The sequence below is a fragment of the Triturus cristatus genome, chromosome 3_1 (genome assembly GCF_964204655.1).
Source record: "Triturus cristatus chromosome 3_1, aTriCri1.1, whole genome shotgun sequence".
Taxonomy (NCBI): domain Eukaryota; kingdom Metazoa; phylum Chordata; class Amphibia; order Caudata; family Salamandridae; genus Triturus; species Triturus cristatus.
Genome location: NC_140583.1, coordinates 948,592,159 through 948,610,255, shown reverse-complemented (window position 1 = coordinate 948,610,255; position 18,097 = coordinate 948,592,159). Strand labels below are relative to the sequence as shown.

General features: G+C 42.8%; 1 protein-coding gene across 1 annotated transcript in view; it reads left to right on the top strand.

Annotated features, from left to right (window-relative positions):
• ARL6IP6 (ARF like GTPase 6 interacting protein 6) overlaps nt 1–18,097 on the top strand; it is a 214,283-nt gene that overhangs the window by 158,202 nt on the left and 37,984 nt on the right. The window contains exon 3 of the mRNA XM_085645534.1: nt 12,894–13,026. Within this exon, the coding sequence (XP_085501660.1) occupies nt 12,894–13,026 (133 nt within the window). The remainder of the gene's footprint in view (nt 1–12,893; nt 13,027–18,097) is intronic.

Here is an 18,097-nt window from a genome sequence, read left to right as displayed (position 1 = left end):
ACCTGTGGGCTTAATGACCAGAATAAGAGGAATAAGGCAGCAATTTGGCTGAAATCTTTACGCGTAGACTTCCTTTGTGTACAAGAGACACACATAGAGGGCAGTAGAGCTTGTATAATGGAACAACTTGGGCTCAAACTGTTGGCATATACGACACAGGGTTCTTGAACTCGGGGGTGGCAATCTTTACCCGAAGGAAGGATGTCAGGGTCCTCAGAAAGTTCGTAGCTCAATGAGATCGGTGGGTAGTGATCGAATGCTTGTTAAATAATTGTAAATTTACGCTTTGTTCGGTGTACGGCTCAACATGTGACGATCCGAAACTCCTAGAACCTTGGATTCTAGTCTGGCAATGTGGCAGGCTCCGATTATCATTTGCGGGGACTTTAATAATAATGGCTTGGGGATACGATGGGGTTTGCTAGGAAGTAAGTACTCTGGAAAAAAAAGAAAGGTTGGTTCTGCCCTAACTAATCTAGTGCGTAACAATGGTCTGACCGATGTATGGGCATATTTGAAACCCTCTGATCCAGGTAGTACTTTTTTTTCTGCCCCACATAAGGTAGTTTCCCGATTGGATTATTTTTTTGTTTCAAATCAATTTATCATTAATTCTGGCATAGAGAGGCACCCTCGTATTTTATCGGATCATAACCCATTAATCTTGTCAGTGAATTTTACGACGACAGAGAAGAAAATTTGGGATGGACCTTTGAACGGAGGTTGCTATATGATCCTGATTATATTGTATTCATGAAGGGGTGGATCAAGGAATTCTGGGATTTTAATCGGGGGAGCACTAGTGTCGAAATTGTTTGGGATACTTTTAAAGCGGGGGTGAGAGGAGAAACAATAAGTTACAGTTTACGTCGTCAAAAGAAGGAAAGACTCTGGGAACTGCTAGTCCGGGAAGAATTAAATAAACTTGAAGAAGCCTTAGCCACCGCTATCTGCACTGGAGGATCGTTAGACAGAATATTATCTCAGCTGGCTATAAAAAAGGCTGAGGCGGGAGAGTATCTTGCTAAGAAAGCAGCTGAGATATATTTGTCTAAAAAAGAGCACTGCTATGAATTTAAAGAGCGGGTGGGACATACTCTGGCTGTAAGAGCTAGGCAAAAAATGGTAGCTAGGGAGATTTCTGAAATCTATGATAGCAACAGAAAGGTAATAACAGACACATTGGGTATTCGAGAAACTTTTAGGCTGTTTTTTTCAGCATCTATATTTCTAGATAAGGTAGCTATACAGAAGGTAGACCTTGCAGACAAGGAGGAACTTGAGAAGGTGTTCTCCCCGGAGGAAATATGGGGTGCTTTGCAGGATCTGCCTTCTGGAAAGCAGTCGGTCCGGATCAGATTCCGCTGGAATTTTATAAGATCTTTAAAGACTCTATCGGACCAGACTTTATAGAAGTTATGTTGCTAGCCCAAAAGGGTGGGTTGGCCCCCGAATCCTGGGCGGGAGCAGATGTCGTTTATCTTTTTTCAAAAAAACAACCCTCTAGAGAGCCGGGCACATGTCGTCCAATTACATTACTAAATAGCAATGTAAAAATCTTCTCAAACGTTTTGGCTACGCGACTAAATGGTATTTTAAAAAGAACTATTCACCCCTGTCAACACAGGTTTATAATGGGTCGGGGAACTACACAACACATACAGCGGGTGATCACTCTCTTTGATGCGACGGAGATCACAGGAGACCGTATGGCTGCTCTGTTATTAGATGCTGAGAAGGCATTCAATAGGGTCTCCTGGGATTTCCTGTGGGAATCGATGAGATGGTTTCAGCTGGGGGAAGGGTTTATTAAGTCTATTAAAATGTTATATGTGGCACCTACGGCTCGCTTAAGCCTAAATGGTAATTATACTCTTCCTTTTAAAATACAGAGAGGGATACGACAGGGGTGTCCGTCCTCACCCCTGCTATTTGATATCTATATGGACCCCCTAATAAGGTTATTTGAGTTTAATGATGGAATTTGCCCAGTTGTAAGTCAGGGGGTTGATTCTAAAGTCCTTGCCTATGCCGACGATGTGGCTATTGTCACCGTAGATCCACTCTCGGCACTGGAAGCGGTCGAGTCAATTGCATTAGAGTTTGGCACATAAACTGGATATGCACTTAACAGATCCAAGACTCAAATAATAAAGAATCGGTTTGTTAACTACGAGGATACTCGTGTTGCAGACTCTGCAATATATCTAGGCATAAGGGTCACATCAGACTTAGAAAAGTTGGTGGCTATAAATATCGAACCTGTAATTAGGAAGGCGAGGCTTGACTTTGATAGGCTGAATAATCTTCATCTGTCTCTTATGTGACGGTGTAACATCATTAAGATGATGTTTTTACCAAAAATGTTGTATTTGTTTAGGGCAATCCCTTTAGAATTTCAAAAATCCTGGTTTATCATTTTGGAAGGTTTAGTTAATCGATTTGTTTGGGCACACGGGAAAACTAGGAGTATATGTCATTACCACGGGAAAAGGGGGGTTTTTCAATTCCTGATTTCCGTAGTTATTATTGGGCAGCTGCTTTGCAATATATGGGGATTTTAGTTGGGTCATGTCCCGGGGATACTGAAGGCGAAATTGAGCTTCCAGATGTATACAAATTATTATTGGGTGAACACGCTGAGAATTGTTTTTGGAAATTTACAGAGCCCAGCTTTTATAAGAGGACAAAATTCAAGACCTTGTTATCGGTCTACAAGATCTGGGTGGCCCTAAAAAAGAAGATCGGTCTGGGGAGACTTAATTATTATACGGTGCTCTACAAAAATCCTACCCTTCCGGAAATCTTCTCAGATGAGATTATGGCCGGATGGGCTATAAAGAGCGTTCGAAAGGCTGGGGATTTAATTTGGAATGAAGGGTTTCGTCAATTTAGAGTTATTCAGATGGAGTTCGTGCTGGAAAGGAGTCATTTTTTTAATATTTACAGCTGCGTAGTTTTTTTGGCAAAACAATTGGGGCACTAGCGGGTTCAATAGCAATGCAATTATTGACATCATGCAACACAGTGCTAAGGGATCTATTAAGCTAATATATCATGAACTGATTAGCAGGATAACTTAACTAAACATGAGAGTAAATGGGCTGAGCGTGTAGGGGCTGCTCCAGACGCACTTAGGAAATCTCTAGAGCTGGCCCAGACGGTTTTGTGCTCTGTCGGGCTCCAGTCGCAACACTTTAGAACTGTTTTCTCTCTGTATTATACTCCAGCCAAAATAGCTCAGTGGGGTGGGCAATCGGGGATTATGTGTCCAAGATGTGGGGGGATGGAAGCAGATTTGGTGCACATGTTCGCATCTTGCCCTCAGCTGCAAGGGTTACTGGAATCAGTTATGGAATTTATAGACCGCTCACTTGGGTTAAAAATTATATTAACCCCTGAAGTAATCTTGCTAGGAATTCGTAGCATGAGACCAAACGAGACAGCTCACCAATTCCTCTTTGTTGCTATGGCCGTTTTTAGGATCAATATTGCTTCTGCTTGGCTAGATCCTCTTCCCCCCTACCTTTCAGCAATGGTTGGCTCGGCTTCTCTCTATATACACACTAGAGAGGGCGGTTTATGAAAGGAAGGGGAAGAACGTGAAGCGGTTGGGACGGAATATCTGGGCTCCAATAATAAGATGGAAGGAATGAGATTGACTGAAAATCACCAAGGAATTAAAATTCAACACTAGGCTAGTATAAACTGGTCAAGCATAATTAAAATATGGGAAGTTTTATTTATGTTATATATTCTCTGCTGTCATAATAGTTTTATTTTTGCTAATTGTCTATTTTTCAGTTGTTGGTCTCCTCGTATTTTGCCTAATTATTTGATTGTTTTTGTGTTCTCCGCTTCCCTCCACTAAACCTTGCATTTCTGTTGCTTTGTTTAATCGGTCATTTTTACTGTGCTGATACCCTGGGAGAAAAACTGTAAAATCTTAATAAAGAAATGTTTTAAAAAAAGGAAAATAAAGCAGATTAATTAGCCCTTAATATAGACATGCACTACTCAATTTTGTTGGATCACTTAAATGTGGGGATTACCAGCATGGCAATGACAAACTCCTAGGCAATATAAATAAAGTAAACAAATTACACAATATCTATGACAATAAGAAAACCAAGGAAGACGGAAAAAAATATGTTCAAAGTTGTTGCTATTTTAATAATTTCTTATCATATTATTCAAACAAATGATATTTATACAAAACTTTAAAAAATGAAACCCAATATTTAACACATTACATTTAATCAATATGTATACATAAAAGGTTGAAAAGTGGCAATATCTTTAACTCGACGCGCGTTTCGGCGTATACAACGCCTTCTTCAGGAAAGCCACACAATTATAGATCCTGTTTCAATGTGATGAGTTCCTAGTAATTAAAACCTGCAACTCCATAGTTGGTGGATGTCTTTAATTCTAATAAATGGCTGATTTTTTTTTGTGAATTTCTAGTTTTTTTTCTTAAACGTTAAATAATATTTAATTACTTTATGCAACTCCAACCCCGCACTGAGCGTGGCTTTTGGCCTTGCGTGGCGGTGGGTTGGCTGCAGGGCCTGGCCTGCAGCCAAACCCCCACATGCAGCCAACCCCACAATGCGCACAGCCTTTGGACATGTGCAGTCAGAAGGGGGGGGGGTGGGGGGGGAACGACCATAAGGCCTGTCTTGTGGCCAGGCCCTATGACCAACCCCGTGAAGACAGCCAACCCCACACTGTATATGTTGTATTCGTGCATGGTGGGGGGTTGTCCACAAGGCCTGGCCTGTGGCCAAACCCTGCCAAAGGCAGTCAACCCCACACTGTATACGGCATTTGGTCCTGTGCCACGGCCCTTGGGACCTCATCCCCAGGGCCTTTTTTTTGTTAAGGGGGAGGGGACTGTGTGGCCCTCCTCTCTTATTAGTCCATGGAAACCTCATCCCCCAGGGCAGTTTATTTTCATTAAAGGGGAGTGGGCCGCATGGCCCCCCTCCCTAAGCATCTTTAGGCCCTGGGGACAACCTCCCTCAGGGAAGTTTATTTTAATTAAAAGGAGGGGGGGTTCTGTGGCCTCCCCGCCCGAGCCTTGTTAGGCCCTGGGAACCTCAACCCCCAGGGCCATTACTAAAAGCAAGCATTTGCAATGCAATAGGTTTCGCATTTGAGAGAGTTTGAGCTATTGGCATTGTACATTACAATTAGGGCTCCCGGTTTTCCGTTTTTACGGATTTCTACATATAAATACAGACTGAAAACTATGTTTCCTTTGTCTGTATTTATATTTAGAAACGGAAAAATACTAGTAAATCTGTGCATGGATGAGGTCGTCTTCTGGCATTTGCTAATCAGCAGTGAGGAAGCATACCTCTGGCGCACGTTAAGCTCCTCTGCTACAATCTAGTCACTCGCCTCAAAGACACTCACTTGCAGTGCACGTTATGTTAAAGGCAGACGGCCCATTGTCATTCTAAATGTGATAAACATCTCCAGTCAGAATGACAATGGGCTGTCCACAGCCTGTGCGAGGTCGGGGAGGGGCTGTTGCATCCCATGGAGTTCCAAAGAGAAGTGCGAGCTGGCCCCAAGAACTTTTTTAACTCCTGGGGCTTATCGCAGCTAAGCTCCCCCGGGTGCTCTGATAAAAACTGAACAAAGCACGGGCCTTGAGAAAGCTGACACCAGCCCATTGTGCCTGCTGCCACGAGGCCCTGGTGCGGGGGTGCCAGGAGCTGTTTACACAGGAGCTGTGGGTTCACGCCTTGCCCTCCAACAATGGACTGCCAGGGACGGGCATTTCTTCCTGAACTCGACGTCATGAGAGGCAGACAAGGCCTGGTCTGTTTGGGGAATGCCATGCGTTTCCTCCCCGTGAAGAAAGGCCCCCCTGGGCTGAATCGAGACACCGAGAGTGAGGCGTTCTCCTTTCCACCCCTTGCCATGGTTCAAAGACACGGCAAACACAAGCTACAGAGATGCGTTTTCCAGCACCGAGTGTAATGTGACAACAACGTATCCATTTATATAGCGCTTGCTGTTTCAGGTTTGCAGCTTCACAGAGCTACAAATAACTACTGCCACTAACGCCCAACTATATCTTACTCATTTTATTGCACTCAGAAGGAGTACACACGTGTACACATCTGCCCAAGAGCACACTGCACCTGTTGAACTAAGGTCCTGACCTGTTTCCCCCTCACTCCTGCAGTACTTGCAGCACCTCGTCTGTGAAGGTGTCACCCAGAACACATTTTATTTGGGAGCCTGGACTTACTTTAATCCAGAGCAAGATAGGGACAGGCTAAAAACTGAGAAAGAAGGAAGAGGAAAGTAGGACAAAAGTGACAAGAGTGAGACAGACTAGAAGTGCAGATGAGTGGGAGAATACCGAGAGTAGAATGTAATAGAGAAGGAAATATCCTTTCCCCAGCCAGAGTACTGTGGGGAACTTGTGGCCTTGTGTAATTTGCCAATGATGTTCACTGATAGCCCGACATAAATCAAGTACATTAATCATGGGGGGGCAAGGGGGTTGGTACCTTACTGTTGGCAGGGGCTGTTTTTCGGCCTGCAGCACTGCTTTTCCTTACTACTTTAGAGACACAGAAAGGCCTGTATCCTTTTGAGATGGTTCCAGTCCAGCAATTAAAAATCAGTGGGGGTTCGACATTGAGAGCACATCCAGTTTAGGAGCTCTGTAGATTTTAGCACTTGCTCGGTGTGCTCTGGGCTGTTTGATTTCATTTTTAATCCAATGACAAGCAGTTTAAAAGAGAACAGGGGCCCTGAATGAACTATGGCTACCAAAGCACCGGTAAGGAAACATTAAAAAATATTGTGATACTAACAAATGCAATGCATTTCTTGTATATTATAGAAGTAGTACAGCACTAAGTTTACTCAATGCCTTCAACTTCAAGTGTAGAAAGGCATTTTATTTTCGCTGTGTTTTCAATTTACATAAAAGTGGAAAAATACTAGCTGTAGCGTCGTCTTTTGCGTGTGGCAAAAATAAATGTGGATAGATACAGAAAAAATGCCCAAAAAATAAATACAGATAAATAGACGGAAATGGCATAAAAATAAATACCATAAAACCGGGAGCCCTAATTACAATGCCTTTTATTGATTGTCCTTTCCAATGCCAGTAGCTCAAACTCTCCCAAATGCGAGACCTATTGCATTGTAAATGCTTGTTCATACAGTTTCTGTGATTTCATTGTAGTCCGTGTTGGTGCAGGCAGTGTCCCTTGTGCCAATGGTGCCAGTGCCTTGGACAAAGTTAAACTATTCTCCTCTCCTTAGGGTTAAATGGCAATGAGCCAAAAGTAGACAGATCCATCACTTGTACAACAGTCGACGGATATGTGGATTGTATATCAACATATTTCCAGACAGGTATCACTAAATGCCCCAGTACTTTGTGAAATCTATATTTCTTGTTCCTGTAGGCAAAGGCCAGCACTCCAAGTGCTTTCAGCGAACATAGAGTGTCTGAAATCATTCCAGCACAACGGAGCCAAGACTGTTAAGAGGAATGGAGGTTTTACTTGAACTAAACAGCAAGAAATCATCTGTGCTGACACCTTTAGAGCTAGATTCAGCGTTCCTAGGGATTGGCAATCTTTTTGTAGCAACTTCTAAAACAGAAGGCAAACTGTCCTATACTATTGCTCCAACTTTTAGGCTAATCTTTTACTAACCTGGTGAGCTACAGCAATGCCTGCAAAGGAGCTCAACACCAATCATACTGTATTTTTACAATAGGCAAACTTCTTATTTTTTTCTTTATATAGAGTTACTGTACTTGCACAAATATGGTTAGGAAAGGTGTAGTTAAATACAGTTTTGGTTTAACCTTTGGTTAAACAACTCAGAATGTTTGGCGTTGGGTATTTTTCACACAAACTTCGCCCAACAAAAACAAAATAACAGTTTAATAAACTAAAGTATACAGCATGATTGCATAAAACTTTGAGGTATTTAGGAATTTTAGCTAAAACAGCCACGAAAGCACTTTTCTCTCCAAATGAGATTTATTGTTCATTCGCTAGTTGAATTTTCAGACTGTGGGAGTTACAGGAAGCATCTTGCAGGGAATCCTTCGACAGAAGTGTGTAGAACAGCTCACTATTGGACAATGTGGGCCAAAAGCGAGAAGTATTGAATTATCAAATTATGATTCTGTATGGAAAAGAAAGGTAACTGAATCAAGAAGGATTGGGTTTTTTTGCAAAAAAAATGTTATTCACAGTATAGAATTTCAGCACTATATAATGAGAGCTTAATACTTACTAGTTCTAAGGTTTAAACCTGCTCAAGAAGTAAGCTTGCTTGAACGTTGTGTCTCGAGAAAAGTACACCCAGGCGGGGAACTCCTCTCAACTGTATATACAGATGCCATATCATGAACATGTTTTTAATATGGAATTATTTTCACTGGAATTTGAACAAATCACAAAATTCATTTGAAAGAATTATTAAAGCCCTGAGAAAGCAACATTCATGACTGTATCGTGTGGATGGATACAAAAAGGACATTTTGGAAACCCTGAGGGTGGCAGTTTCAAAACTCCCGTCAGGATTGCAGCACAGTTGAATTTAGAACCTTTGTTTAACACATTGGTAGATATTGTGTTCGTTATGTAAGGTAATAGTTCGCATAGTCCATTTTTAAACACAAATTTCGTGACAAGACGCAAGCAGGAAAGCGGAACTCAGTGAGGCAAGTGGGATTAGTAGTTCTTCGGCAGGGAGGAGCGTGAAACTGAAAAGATGGTGACAACGTTGACGCCAACAGCTCTGCGAGACCTATTGCATTGCAATAATCCAACTCGTTGTAGCTGTAAGCCCTTATCCAGTGGTATCAATGCTACTCATTCAGTGGTATTAATAACACTCTGCCAATTGTATCAATGCCCATTGGATAAACATTGGGCATGCCCAAAATGGAAGGGGTGTAATAAACACACGGTCATCAGCCTAATCGGACTTCGCTCCTTCCAGTAATGTAATAAAACAGTCACCTAGACTTACGGCCCAGAAATGGCCAAAAGCCCAGTCTGTGGGTGAAATTAAGCAGAGTGCGCGCTGGAAGCCATGAGGAGGGAGAGGGAACAATGGCACATGGAGAAAGTGTCTACAGCGAAATGTTCAATGCTCTTTACGATTGTTGAAATAGTACCGAACTCCGCTCTCCCTGTTTTCGATCTTCGTTTTCTTCCAATTCATGGTGCACATTACAATAAATCAGTATTTACAGCAGGTGCCTGAAACAATTGAGGCACGAACCACGATGCGCAGCGTCCTTACAAGGTGAGGGTGGGGGAAGGGGGGTTGGAGCATATTTAAAAGTTATAGTGCCATGTCCTTAAAGCGGATGCCGCGCTGAGTTAGTAAAAAACAAATCATTACGTTGCAGGAGAGGTATCCTGCCTGTAGTGGCAGGCAAAAGTCATGTAAGAAAATGGAGCTGACAGACTGTGAATAAAGCATACCGAATAACAACACATGTAGAAGGGCCGGTCCTCGTGGAAGGTAAAAGAAGAGAGAAAGGTACTAAGGAGGACTAATAAGCCTATTAACAAATCAAAAGCCAACATGTACAAAGGACAGTGACAGCAGCCAATTAAAAAGATGGGTGGAGAGTGGGCGGAGCTTCAAGTCCATACCTGAATACAGCATGTCTCGAAGGGACAGTGCAAGTCCTGCCTAGGCGAGACCCAACAAAGGGTAGGGGGGGGGGTCTGATTGGCCCTCCTCCCTATTTTGTAGAATTTTGACCCCAGGAGAGATCTCTCTCCTCTCCTCCCCCAGCCCCCCCATGGGGGTGCGAAATATCTAGCCCATTCCTTTGTCCGAGTGTGGACTTCCCCTGTTGTGAACATTTCTTTTGGCAATATTGGCATATGCTGGCCTGCAGAAGGATACTTGTCACAAACCTGGGACAATCAAAACTAGTCAACTTGTGGATTCAGGCACAAGCGGTCACAATATCTGGCCACTAACAGCAGAAGAATGGTAGCCTAGGGCTGGAAGAGCTAATCAAATCTTTAAAGTTGTAGGCACTGTGGAATGCTCTGGTATCCCATCTTGCCCACCAAATGGGTATAATTTCTGGATCGCTCAGCCAATACTCCTATTTGTCATCTTGACATCAAGAAGGACTGCACAAAATTCTAGGTGAGACTAGTGTTCCTGCTGAATGCCAATTTTCCCTCCACACTGGACCGAAGTCGGACAAGCCAACAGAATCTCTTTGTTATTGTGAAAAGAAAGGGAGAACTTGCATGCTTGATGTGTAGCTGAAATGTGTCTGCTTGTTATGAAGTTGCACTGTCCCTTCATGATAGAGTGGCCTGGTCTTTGGAAAGACTTTGAGAAGGCCCAACTGACTGAGAGAGCATTCATGAGGACCTCTAAACACCCCAAGCCCAGCCAGAAGCCAGTATGTTGCCACAGTCCAAATACACACAATAAAACAAAGAGCATTCTGATGATGTACCTGCTACATCGCTTGTCAAATGCGAGGCTATGCCGTCTACAGTCCGTCCCTTTTCTGTAGGGTGCATGTATTTCCTCTTTCTTAGCCCCAAAAGGGCCTTGCGGCAGTAGACCTTCGTGTCACCTGTTGAGTGATCTTGGTTCACTGGCTAGAGAAAGTTTTCCCTGATTTCTGTACGCTTGAACCATCCTTATAGTCTATGCTGTTTCAGATTCTAAAATACAGGCTCCTAAAGGATAAGCATGCTTCATACATAATAGTGAGAACGTGCTCACTATGCTTCTTACGTAATAGTGAGAACGTGCTCACTATTTTCATCAGCTCTTAAAAAAAAAAAAAAAAGCAGAGGAGCCAGCAAGGTGAACAGTGGAGTCCTTATCTGGTTACTTGACTCCTGTCAACTGAGTCCCTAACCACTCACCGATGACCTAACACTGAATCACCAGGATATCAACATCAGAAATTCCACTTACTTTGCTGTGTGGGATCCTAGTTCTTTGGGTGGTGGGTTTTTTGGCTGCACGTTTTTGTGGTGTTATTCTATCCATTGATCCCAAACTGGTACCCAAAGACTAGGGTTTGGCACCGATTCCCCGAATCTATATTCCTTGCTCACCTTTGTAAGAGTTTCGCTTCTGCTAAGAACTAGAGACTTAAGCTTTTCTGGAGTTCCCAGACTTGATTCAAACCATTCCCTGAAAGAGAACACATTGTGGGATTGTGCAGGTATCTGCTGTTATTCTATTATGTTGTCTTCCGAACAGCTTTTAACTGGAGGCATTTTTTTCCTTTGTTCCTTGTTTAAAGGACCGATCGTTTAGTCTGCTTCTCCCTGATCACATGGCCCTGAGGCCTCCTCCTACCCTTGGTCTCCCTGATCCTTATTTACTCGCAGCGCTACAACGAAGCGCGCTTCTTATCTGCACATGCTCTTTGTCGCCTCTTTGGGGGTACATAAACGCATCTATATTGAAATGCACCATTACATATGGGACCAATGATTAGCGCCTGGTTCTTAAAATCTATAGTAATGTTTGGGGTCATATCTTGGCCCCAGAAGATGTGAAGCACGTATTTTTCCTTCTTTCCTGTGTATCTTAGTGTTAACTTCTTTGTTTTACGTACTTGTTGATTAAAGATTATTTTTTTTATGTAAACTAAAGCATAACTGTTGATGGTATCGTCATTTACTCCATTATGCTGAATTTTAGTTGCTAATATCTTTTCCCTCAACGTATCCAACCACTCTCCTTTTTGGATCATTCCCAGGGTTCCATAAGAACAAGAACATCTTTGTGTTTACCCTAGGGCAGTGTTAATAGCCTGGATCCCTTTGTCCTATTCAGTACCCTCTTATAAAGATCTCTCGCAATCGGAGGTGGAGTCCGTCCCGGTAGCATACCTGCCAACTCACACGATTCCACCGTGTGACACGATATCCGCTCCCATCACACAGTCTCCCAGTAAGGAGCCGATCTTACACGGTGGCAAGGAAAATGAGCTGTAAACCGCTGTAAATAGTGGTTTTCCATCTCGTTTTCTGAGACTTTTTACTGCGATGTCCATTATTGGGTGTGAAAACACCCCAGGATATCGCCACCAGCCTCAGCAAACTTTCTTTTGTTTTTGTATGGGATGGGGGATTGGAGGCGGGGTGGGGTTCAAAAGTGCCTCTTAGGTACTTCTTGGCACGAGGCCTCGCCCCCTCTTCACTGTGATATTGTTCTGCAAGTTGGCAGATATGTGTTAGTATTATCTTACTCGGACAGGGTAAGGTTACCAATGATGAAGCATGCCACAAATGAAGTGGGTGAGGTTTCCTTTCCAAAACGGCTGTTTCTGTTGGTAATCAGCCACATGGTTGCCGCTGGAAATAGTCACATTCATTGTGGCCTACATGTATTTGACTGTATTTGATTGCTGAATTTGGGGGTGGGGATTCTGCTGTACTGAATTAAGAACCTGTCTGAGGCCTATGATTAAAAGAATGTAAATAGTGGTCTTCACTATCCATGTAGATTTGGAATCTGTGTCCCAATAAACAATCCTGTTTTAGTTTTGGTTCTAGATTGTTTTGTTGAACCTAGAAATAAACTAGAGGATTGGAATGCTGTACCTGGATCAGACGATGAAACTCTAAATTGGTTTCCAGTACGATTGTGACGCGGATCTCTCATGTTTGGAAACACTTGCTACTTATTTACAGAAAAAAATATTGGGTGACCTACATTGTTTGTATATGAATTGTACATTCATATGTTTATTTAAAGGGAAAACCCTTAAGGACATGTTGCTCTTTCAAAAGTGTATAGAGATCGTCTTTGAGCCTTGAAATCGATCTTCTTCAAACATTTTCAATCTCTGATGATTCCGCTTTTAATACTCTTGTTTTAAGGCTTCTGGAGTCTGCTGGTGCTGTCCCTCACAGCCGGGCTGTCCTGCTGCAGCTTCTCTTGGACCGTGACCTACTTTGACTCCTTTGAGCCCGGAATGTTCCCACCGACACCTCTGTCGCCCGCAAGGTTCAGGTAAATATGTCACCCCTCTAAGCGGTCACCATTCCCCTACAATACTGTACATTTCACATGAAAACAGAATTCAAAAATTATATTTTTTGACCAGTATACTAATAGTTTTCAAATAGTGGTTATTTGACTGTCTTTTCTACTCTCAAATTTGGATGTCAGGCTTCTGTTTCCTTCTGGCTGCTTACTGTCATGCCATGGAGAATCATGAGTTTCTTCTTCTTATATACCATACGATCTGAATGACTTATGCGGGAAACCCGCTGCTCAATGGTATTCCACCTGGACGTTTAACTGGCTTCAAGCAGGCAAAGTCTTTGAATGGAAAAAATGTCAAAATCAGAACGAGGAGTTTGATTTATGCATGTTATTCCCCACAATCTCATAATCCCCATCCAAAATTACCAGAAATCTTGGTAACTCTAAATGCAGGGGAGGGACACAATGGGGATTTTTACTGACCATTCCTAACGAATTGCTAAGCCTTTTTTTGGCTATTTGGGGTAGCTTGCACTTAGGCCCCTGTAACTTTTTGACCACATAGGGCAGTGGTTCCCAAACTGTTTACTCCTGAGGACCCCCATTTAGTCACCACTGGAAGCCGGGGACCACCAAGAAATTTGTATGATTTAAATTTCAAACATTAAAACAGTAATTCGAAAACATTAAACACATGTCTGCAGACAAAACAAATACTCGAATTACTAAAAATGTTAGTATTTTATATTGAAAAACATTTGCAAAAAACAGGAGGGTTAGTGCTGCATCTCCATGACTAACTTTTAAATGGTTGGATTTATTTTGCAGTATGAAGCTCCTGCCAGGGCCAGACTGGAAACCCAAAGCAGCCCAGGCAAATGTTTTCAGACCAGTCCCCATACAGTGCACACCAAGTGCAGTGAGTGAGCCTGACCACTACAAACGGGGCTTTGGGAGGCTTTCCCCCCAAGAAAATTTAGGAAACAATGGTGCATTTTACAACAAATTTATCATTGTATATTGAATTGTATCCGCTTTTAAAGAATAGTAAATGATGCCCTTGCTATGCACCAGGATACGACCATCTTTGTTGGGGTTCTTCAATGATTCCCTTATTATCACCCTCCAACAGTGGCTCTCATCTCTCCATAGCCCCGCTGTCACATGTATTTCATTCGTTTTATAGCATCTCTCATACCATTGAAGGATGTCAGAGCACTTTACATCACACACATATAGGGGCAGATTTACAAGCCCCTTGTGCCACGGGTGCGTCACAAAAAGTGACACACCGGTGACCCATTTTAGTGCCCCATATTTCCAAGCCAGGAAAAGCAACCCTGCGTGACTTTTCCTGCTCTTGTAAATATGGCACATTTGCACACAGCACTTTGCGTGAAAGGGACGTTCCATGAGTCTTGCTGTGAGCGTTACCACGCAACACCCATGGAACCAGACACATTTCCAGATTTACGAGGAATCGTAAATCTGGAAATATAGAAATGTGTCTGAATGCTACGCCACCCCAGGGGAGGCGTATGGAGGCGCAACAAGGAGAAATTTATTCATTTTTCCTCGTTCTTTTCCTCTTTCTATACGTGTTGCATTCTGCAGCACGCATAGAAAGAGGATATCACCTCTGGTGATTGTTTTATGTACAGGAAGGTGTCCCTTCCTGCACATAAACAATCCGTAAAACAATGACGTTTCGCAAGTTCTAGGTGTGCTAATGCAGCACACTTAGAAGTTGAAAAATGCCATTTCTAATTGTTTATATGCAGGAAGGGTTCCCTTCCTGCACATAAACAATCTCCCCACGACACAGGCATTCTTGCACCATGGTGCAAATGTGCCTGTGCGGGCGCATGGCAGCAGTTTGTGCGCCAGCGCAGGGGGAAGCACAGAAATGCAACATATTGTTGTAAATTTGTTGCATCCCTGTGCTTTGAAAGTGCCAAATGGCTTGTTTCTGCCCCATAGAGACAATGATTCATACGTGTAAATCAGTGTATAGAAAATGTTACATAAGGCAAATGCGACTACAAGGTGTAGGATTCACAAGTAATTCATACTGGTAGACATTTTTAAAGAGTGCTTGGTCTGGAGAAGCACAAACTCAGGATTCAGAACATAACACAGTGGTTAGCATTGACTTTAACAATAAAAATGTATTTCCACCCAAATAAACCTTTTTAGCAGCATCAGGATACTGAAAGACTTGAAAAAAACTTGTACTATGCAGTTTGCAAGCAGCTCTTTGATGACAATTTATAGGTCACTGTGCTAGATTACTATTGTCACTTATGAACTGCACAGTAACAAAAGAATCTCTGTAACAAAAGCAGTAACCCACTAACCTTATGCACATAAACTGTTTTTCAAAATGCATGGTACACGTTCTTTGCTACATTAGATAAGTCAAAGCTGCCACTTGACACAACTCTCATCTCTCTCCAGCAGGTACATTAATCACTGACGTTATCTTGACACTTTTATTGTTGCTGGAAAACTGCTAATTCTATGAGGAACTTTTGTGTGCTTTTAAAATTACTGCCTGAGGACCCCCGGGAATGTGTCAAGGACCCCTGGAGGTCCGCGGACCACAGTTTGGGAAACACTGACATAAGGTATCCACGCCAACTTTGTGTCCTTTTTTTCCAACATCATGGGAATTCTAAAGGTACCCAGGGTTTGTGGATTCGCCTGGAGGGGACCCAGAAATTAGCCAAAATACAGCTACATTTTGGGGGCTGTTTTGTGGAAAAATTGGAAAAAAGGGCTACGTCTTGTTTTTCCCCTGTAAATGATATCAAAAAAGGGGTTGTGGTGCTGAAATCACCAGCTTTCAGAAAACCAAAATGTTTTACACAGTTTTGGCATTTTTCTGGGACATAGCCTATTTTTGCTATTTTTTGTGCTTCCAACCTCCTTCCAGTTAATGGTAGAAATGGATATGAAAGCAATAATCGATCCTGGAAAGCTATACATTTTTGAAAAGTAGACAAAATCCTGAATTCAGCAAGGGGTCATTTGTGTAGATCATTCAAGGATTCTTTATCAAAGCTAACCGTTACATATAGGAAAAATTGAAAATTAGTTGTAAAAAACAGCCATTTGTGTCAACGTTTTCACCTGTAACTTCTTCTAATTATGACAGCTGCTTGAAGGCAATATACCATTACATCCGCTGGACCTTTCTGGTTGTGGGGGATATATAGGACTTGTAGGTTCACCAAGAACCCGACGAACCCAGAGCCAATAACTGAGCAGCGTCTTGCAATGGTTTTTTATTATGTACCGGGTATATAGCAATTATTATTGGAAAATTTATACATGGAAAAATCGATATGAAAGACACCTATGTATTTCTGAAATGGGAACAAAATATAGAGTTTTGAAACAGTAGACATTTGCACATTTCTGAAATTGGGAGTACCCATACTAGCATGAGAATTATAGGTCATTTTTCAAAATGACTTCTTTTTTACACATTGTCTTTCATTTGGAAGGCAGAAATGCATCGAAAGTCAAATAGGTAGTAATACCAGTGGCTCTGCAATACTGTGGTACCCTAAGTCTCCCGATAAAAATGGTACCTCACTTTTGAGGGTAGGCCTAGTGCCCACGACAGGAAACGGCTCAAAACGGAAAGTGGGCACACCACATTTTCACAATAAAAAATTACACTTTTTTTGCAAAGTGCCTAGCTGTCGTTTTTTAACCCTAGCTCTGCCGGCACATAGGTAAACCTAGCAAACCTATAAATTTTTTTAAACTGTAAAACTAGACACCCAGGGGAATCCAGGATGGGGTGACTGGCTCTCACCAGGTTCTGTTACCCAGAATACCTTGCAAACCTAAAAATGTGTCAAAAAAAAAAAATGTCCTCACATTTCTTTGGTGGAAAGTTCTGGAATCTGCGAGGCTCCACAAACTTCCACCCACCCCGCGTTCCCCAAAGTCTTCCGAGAAAAATGGTACCTCACTTGTGTGGGTAGGCCTAGTGCCCGCAACAGGAAACGGCGCAAAACACAACGTGGACACACCACATTTTCACAGTGAAAAATGACCCTTTTTTTTGCAAAGTGCCTAGTTGTAGTTTTTGAACCCTAGCTCTACCTTACGTGCGTGGGTGGGTCAAGTACCCGCGACAGGCAAGGGCCCAAAACCTATTGAGTCAACATCAAAATTACCTATCACAAACCAACCTGGTTTTACAAGGGGGGTCCCATGAGTTTTTGGCCCTGGGCTCGGCGGCCATCTAGGGAAACCTAACAAACCCACACATTTCTGGAAACTAGACACCCGGGGAAGTCCAGCGAGGTATGGCATGCGTGGGTCCCCCAACATTCTCCTTCCCAGAATCCCTTGCAAACCTCACATTTTGCTGAAAAAATCATTTTTTTCTCAAATATCTTTGTGGGGAAGTTCTGGAATCTGCGTGGATCCACAAATTTCCTCCAACCCAGCGTTCCCCCAGGTCTGTCGATAAAAATGGAACCTCACTCACGTGGGTGGGTCAAGGACCTGTGACAGGCAAGGGCCCAAAACTTATTGACGCAACATCAAAATTACCTATCACAAACCAACCTGGTTTTGCAAGGGGGGCCCCATGAGTTTTTGGCCCGGGGCTCGGCAGCCCTCTACGGAAACCTACCAAACATAAACATTCCTGGAAACTAGACACCCGGGGTAGTCCAGCGAGATATGGCTTGCGTGGGTCCCCCAACATTCTCCTACCCAGAATCCCCTGCAAACCTCAAATTTCGCTTAAAAAAACAATTTTTTTCTCAAATTTCCGTGTGGGAAAGTTCTGGAAACTGTGTGGATCCACACATTTCCTTCCACCCAGCTTTCCCCCAGGTCTCCTGATAAAAATGGTACCTCACTTGTGTGGGTAGGCATAGTAGCTGCAACAGAAAATGGCCCAAATCGTACTGTGGAGACTTCAAAATTACCTATAACAAAACTACCTGGTTTTGGGGGTGGGGCACCTGGGGTTTTGGCCTCAGGCTCGGCAGCCATCTAGGGAAACCTACCAAACCCAAACATTTCTGAAAACTAGACACCAGGGGGAGTCCAATGAGGTATGGCT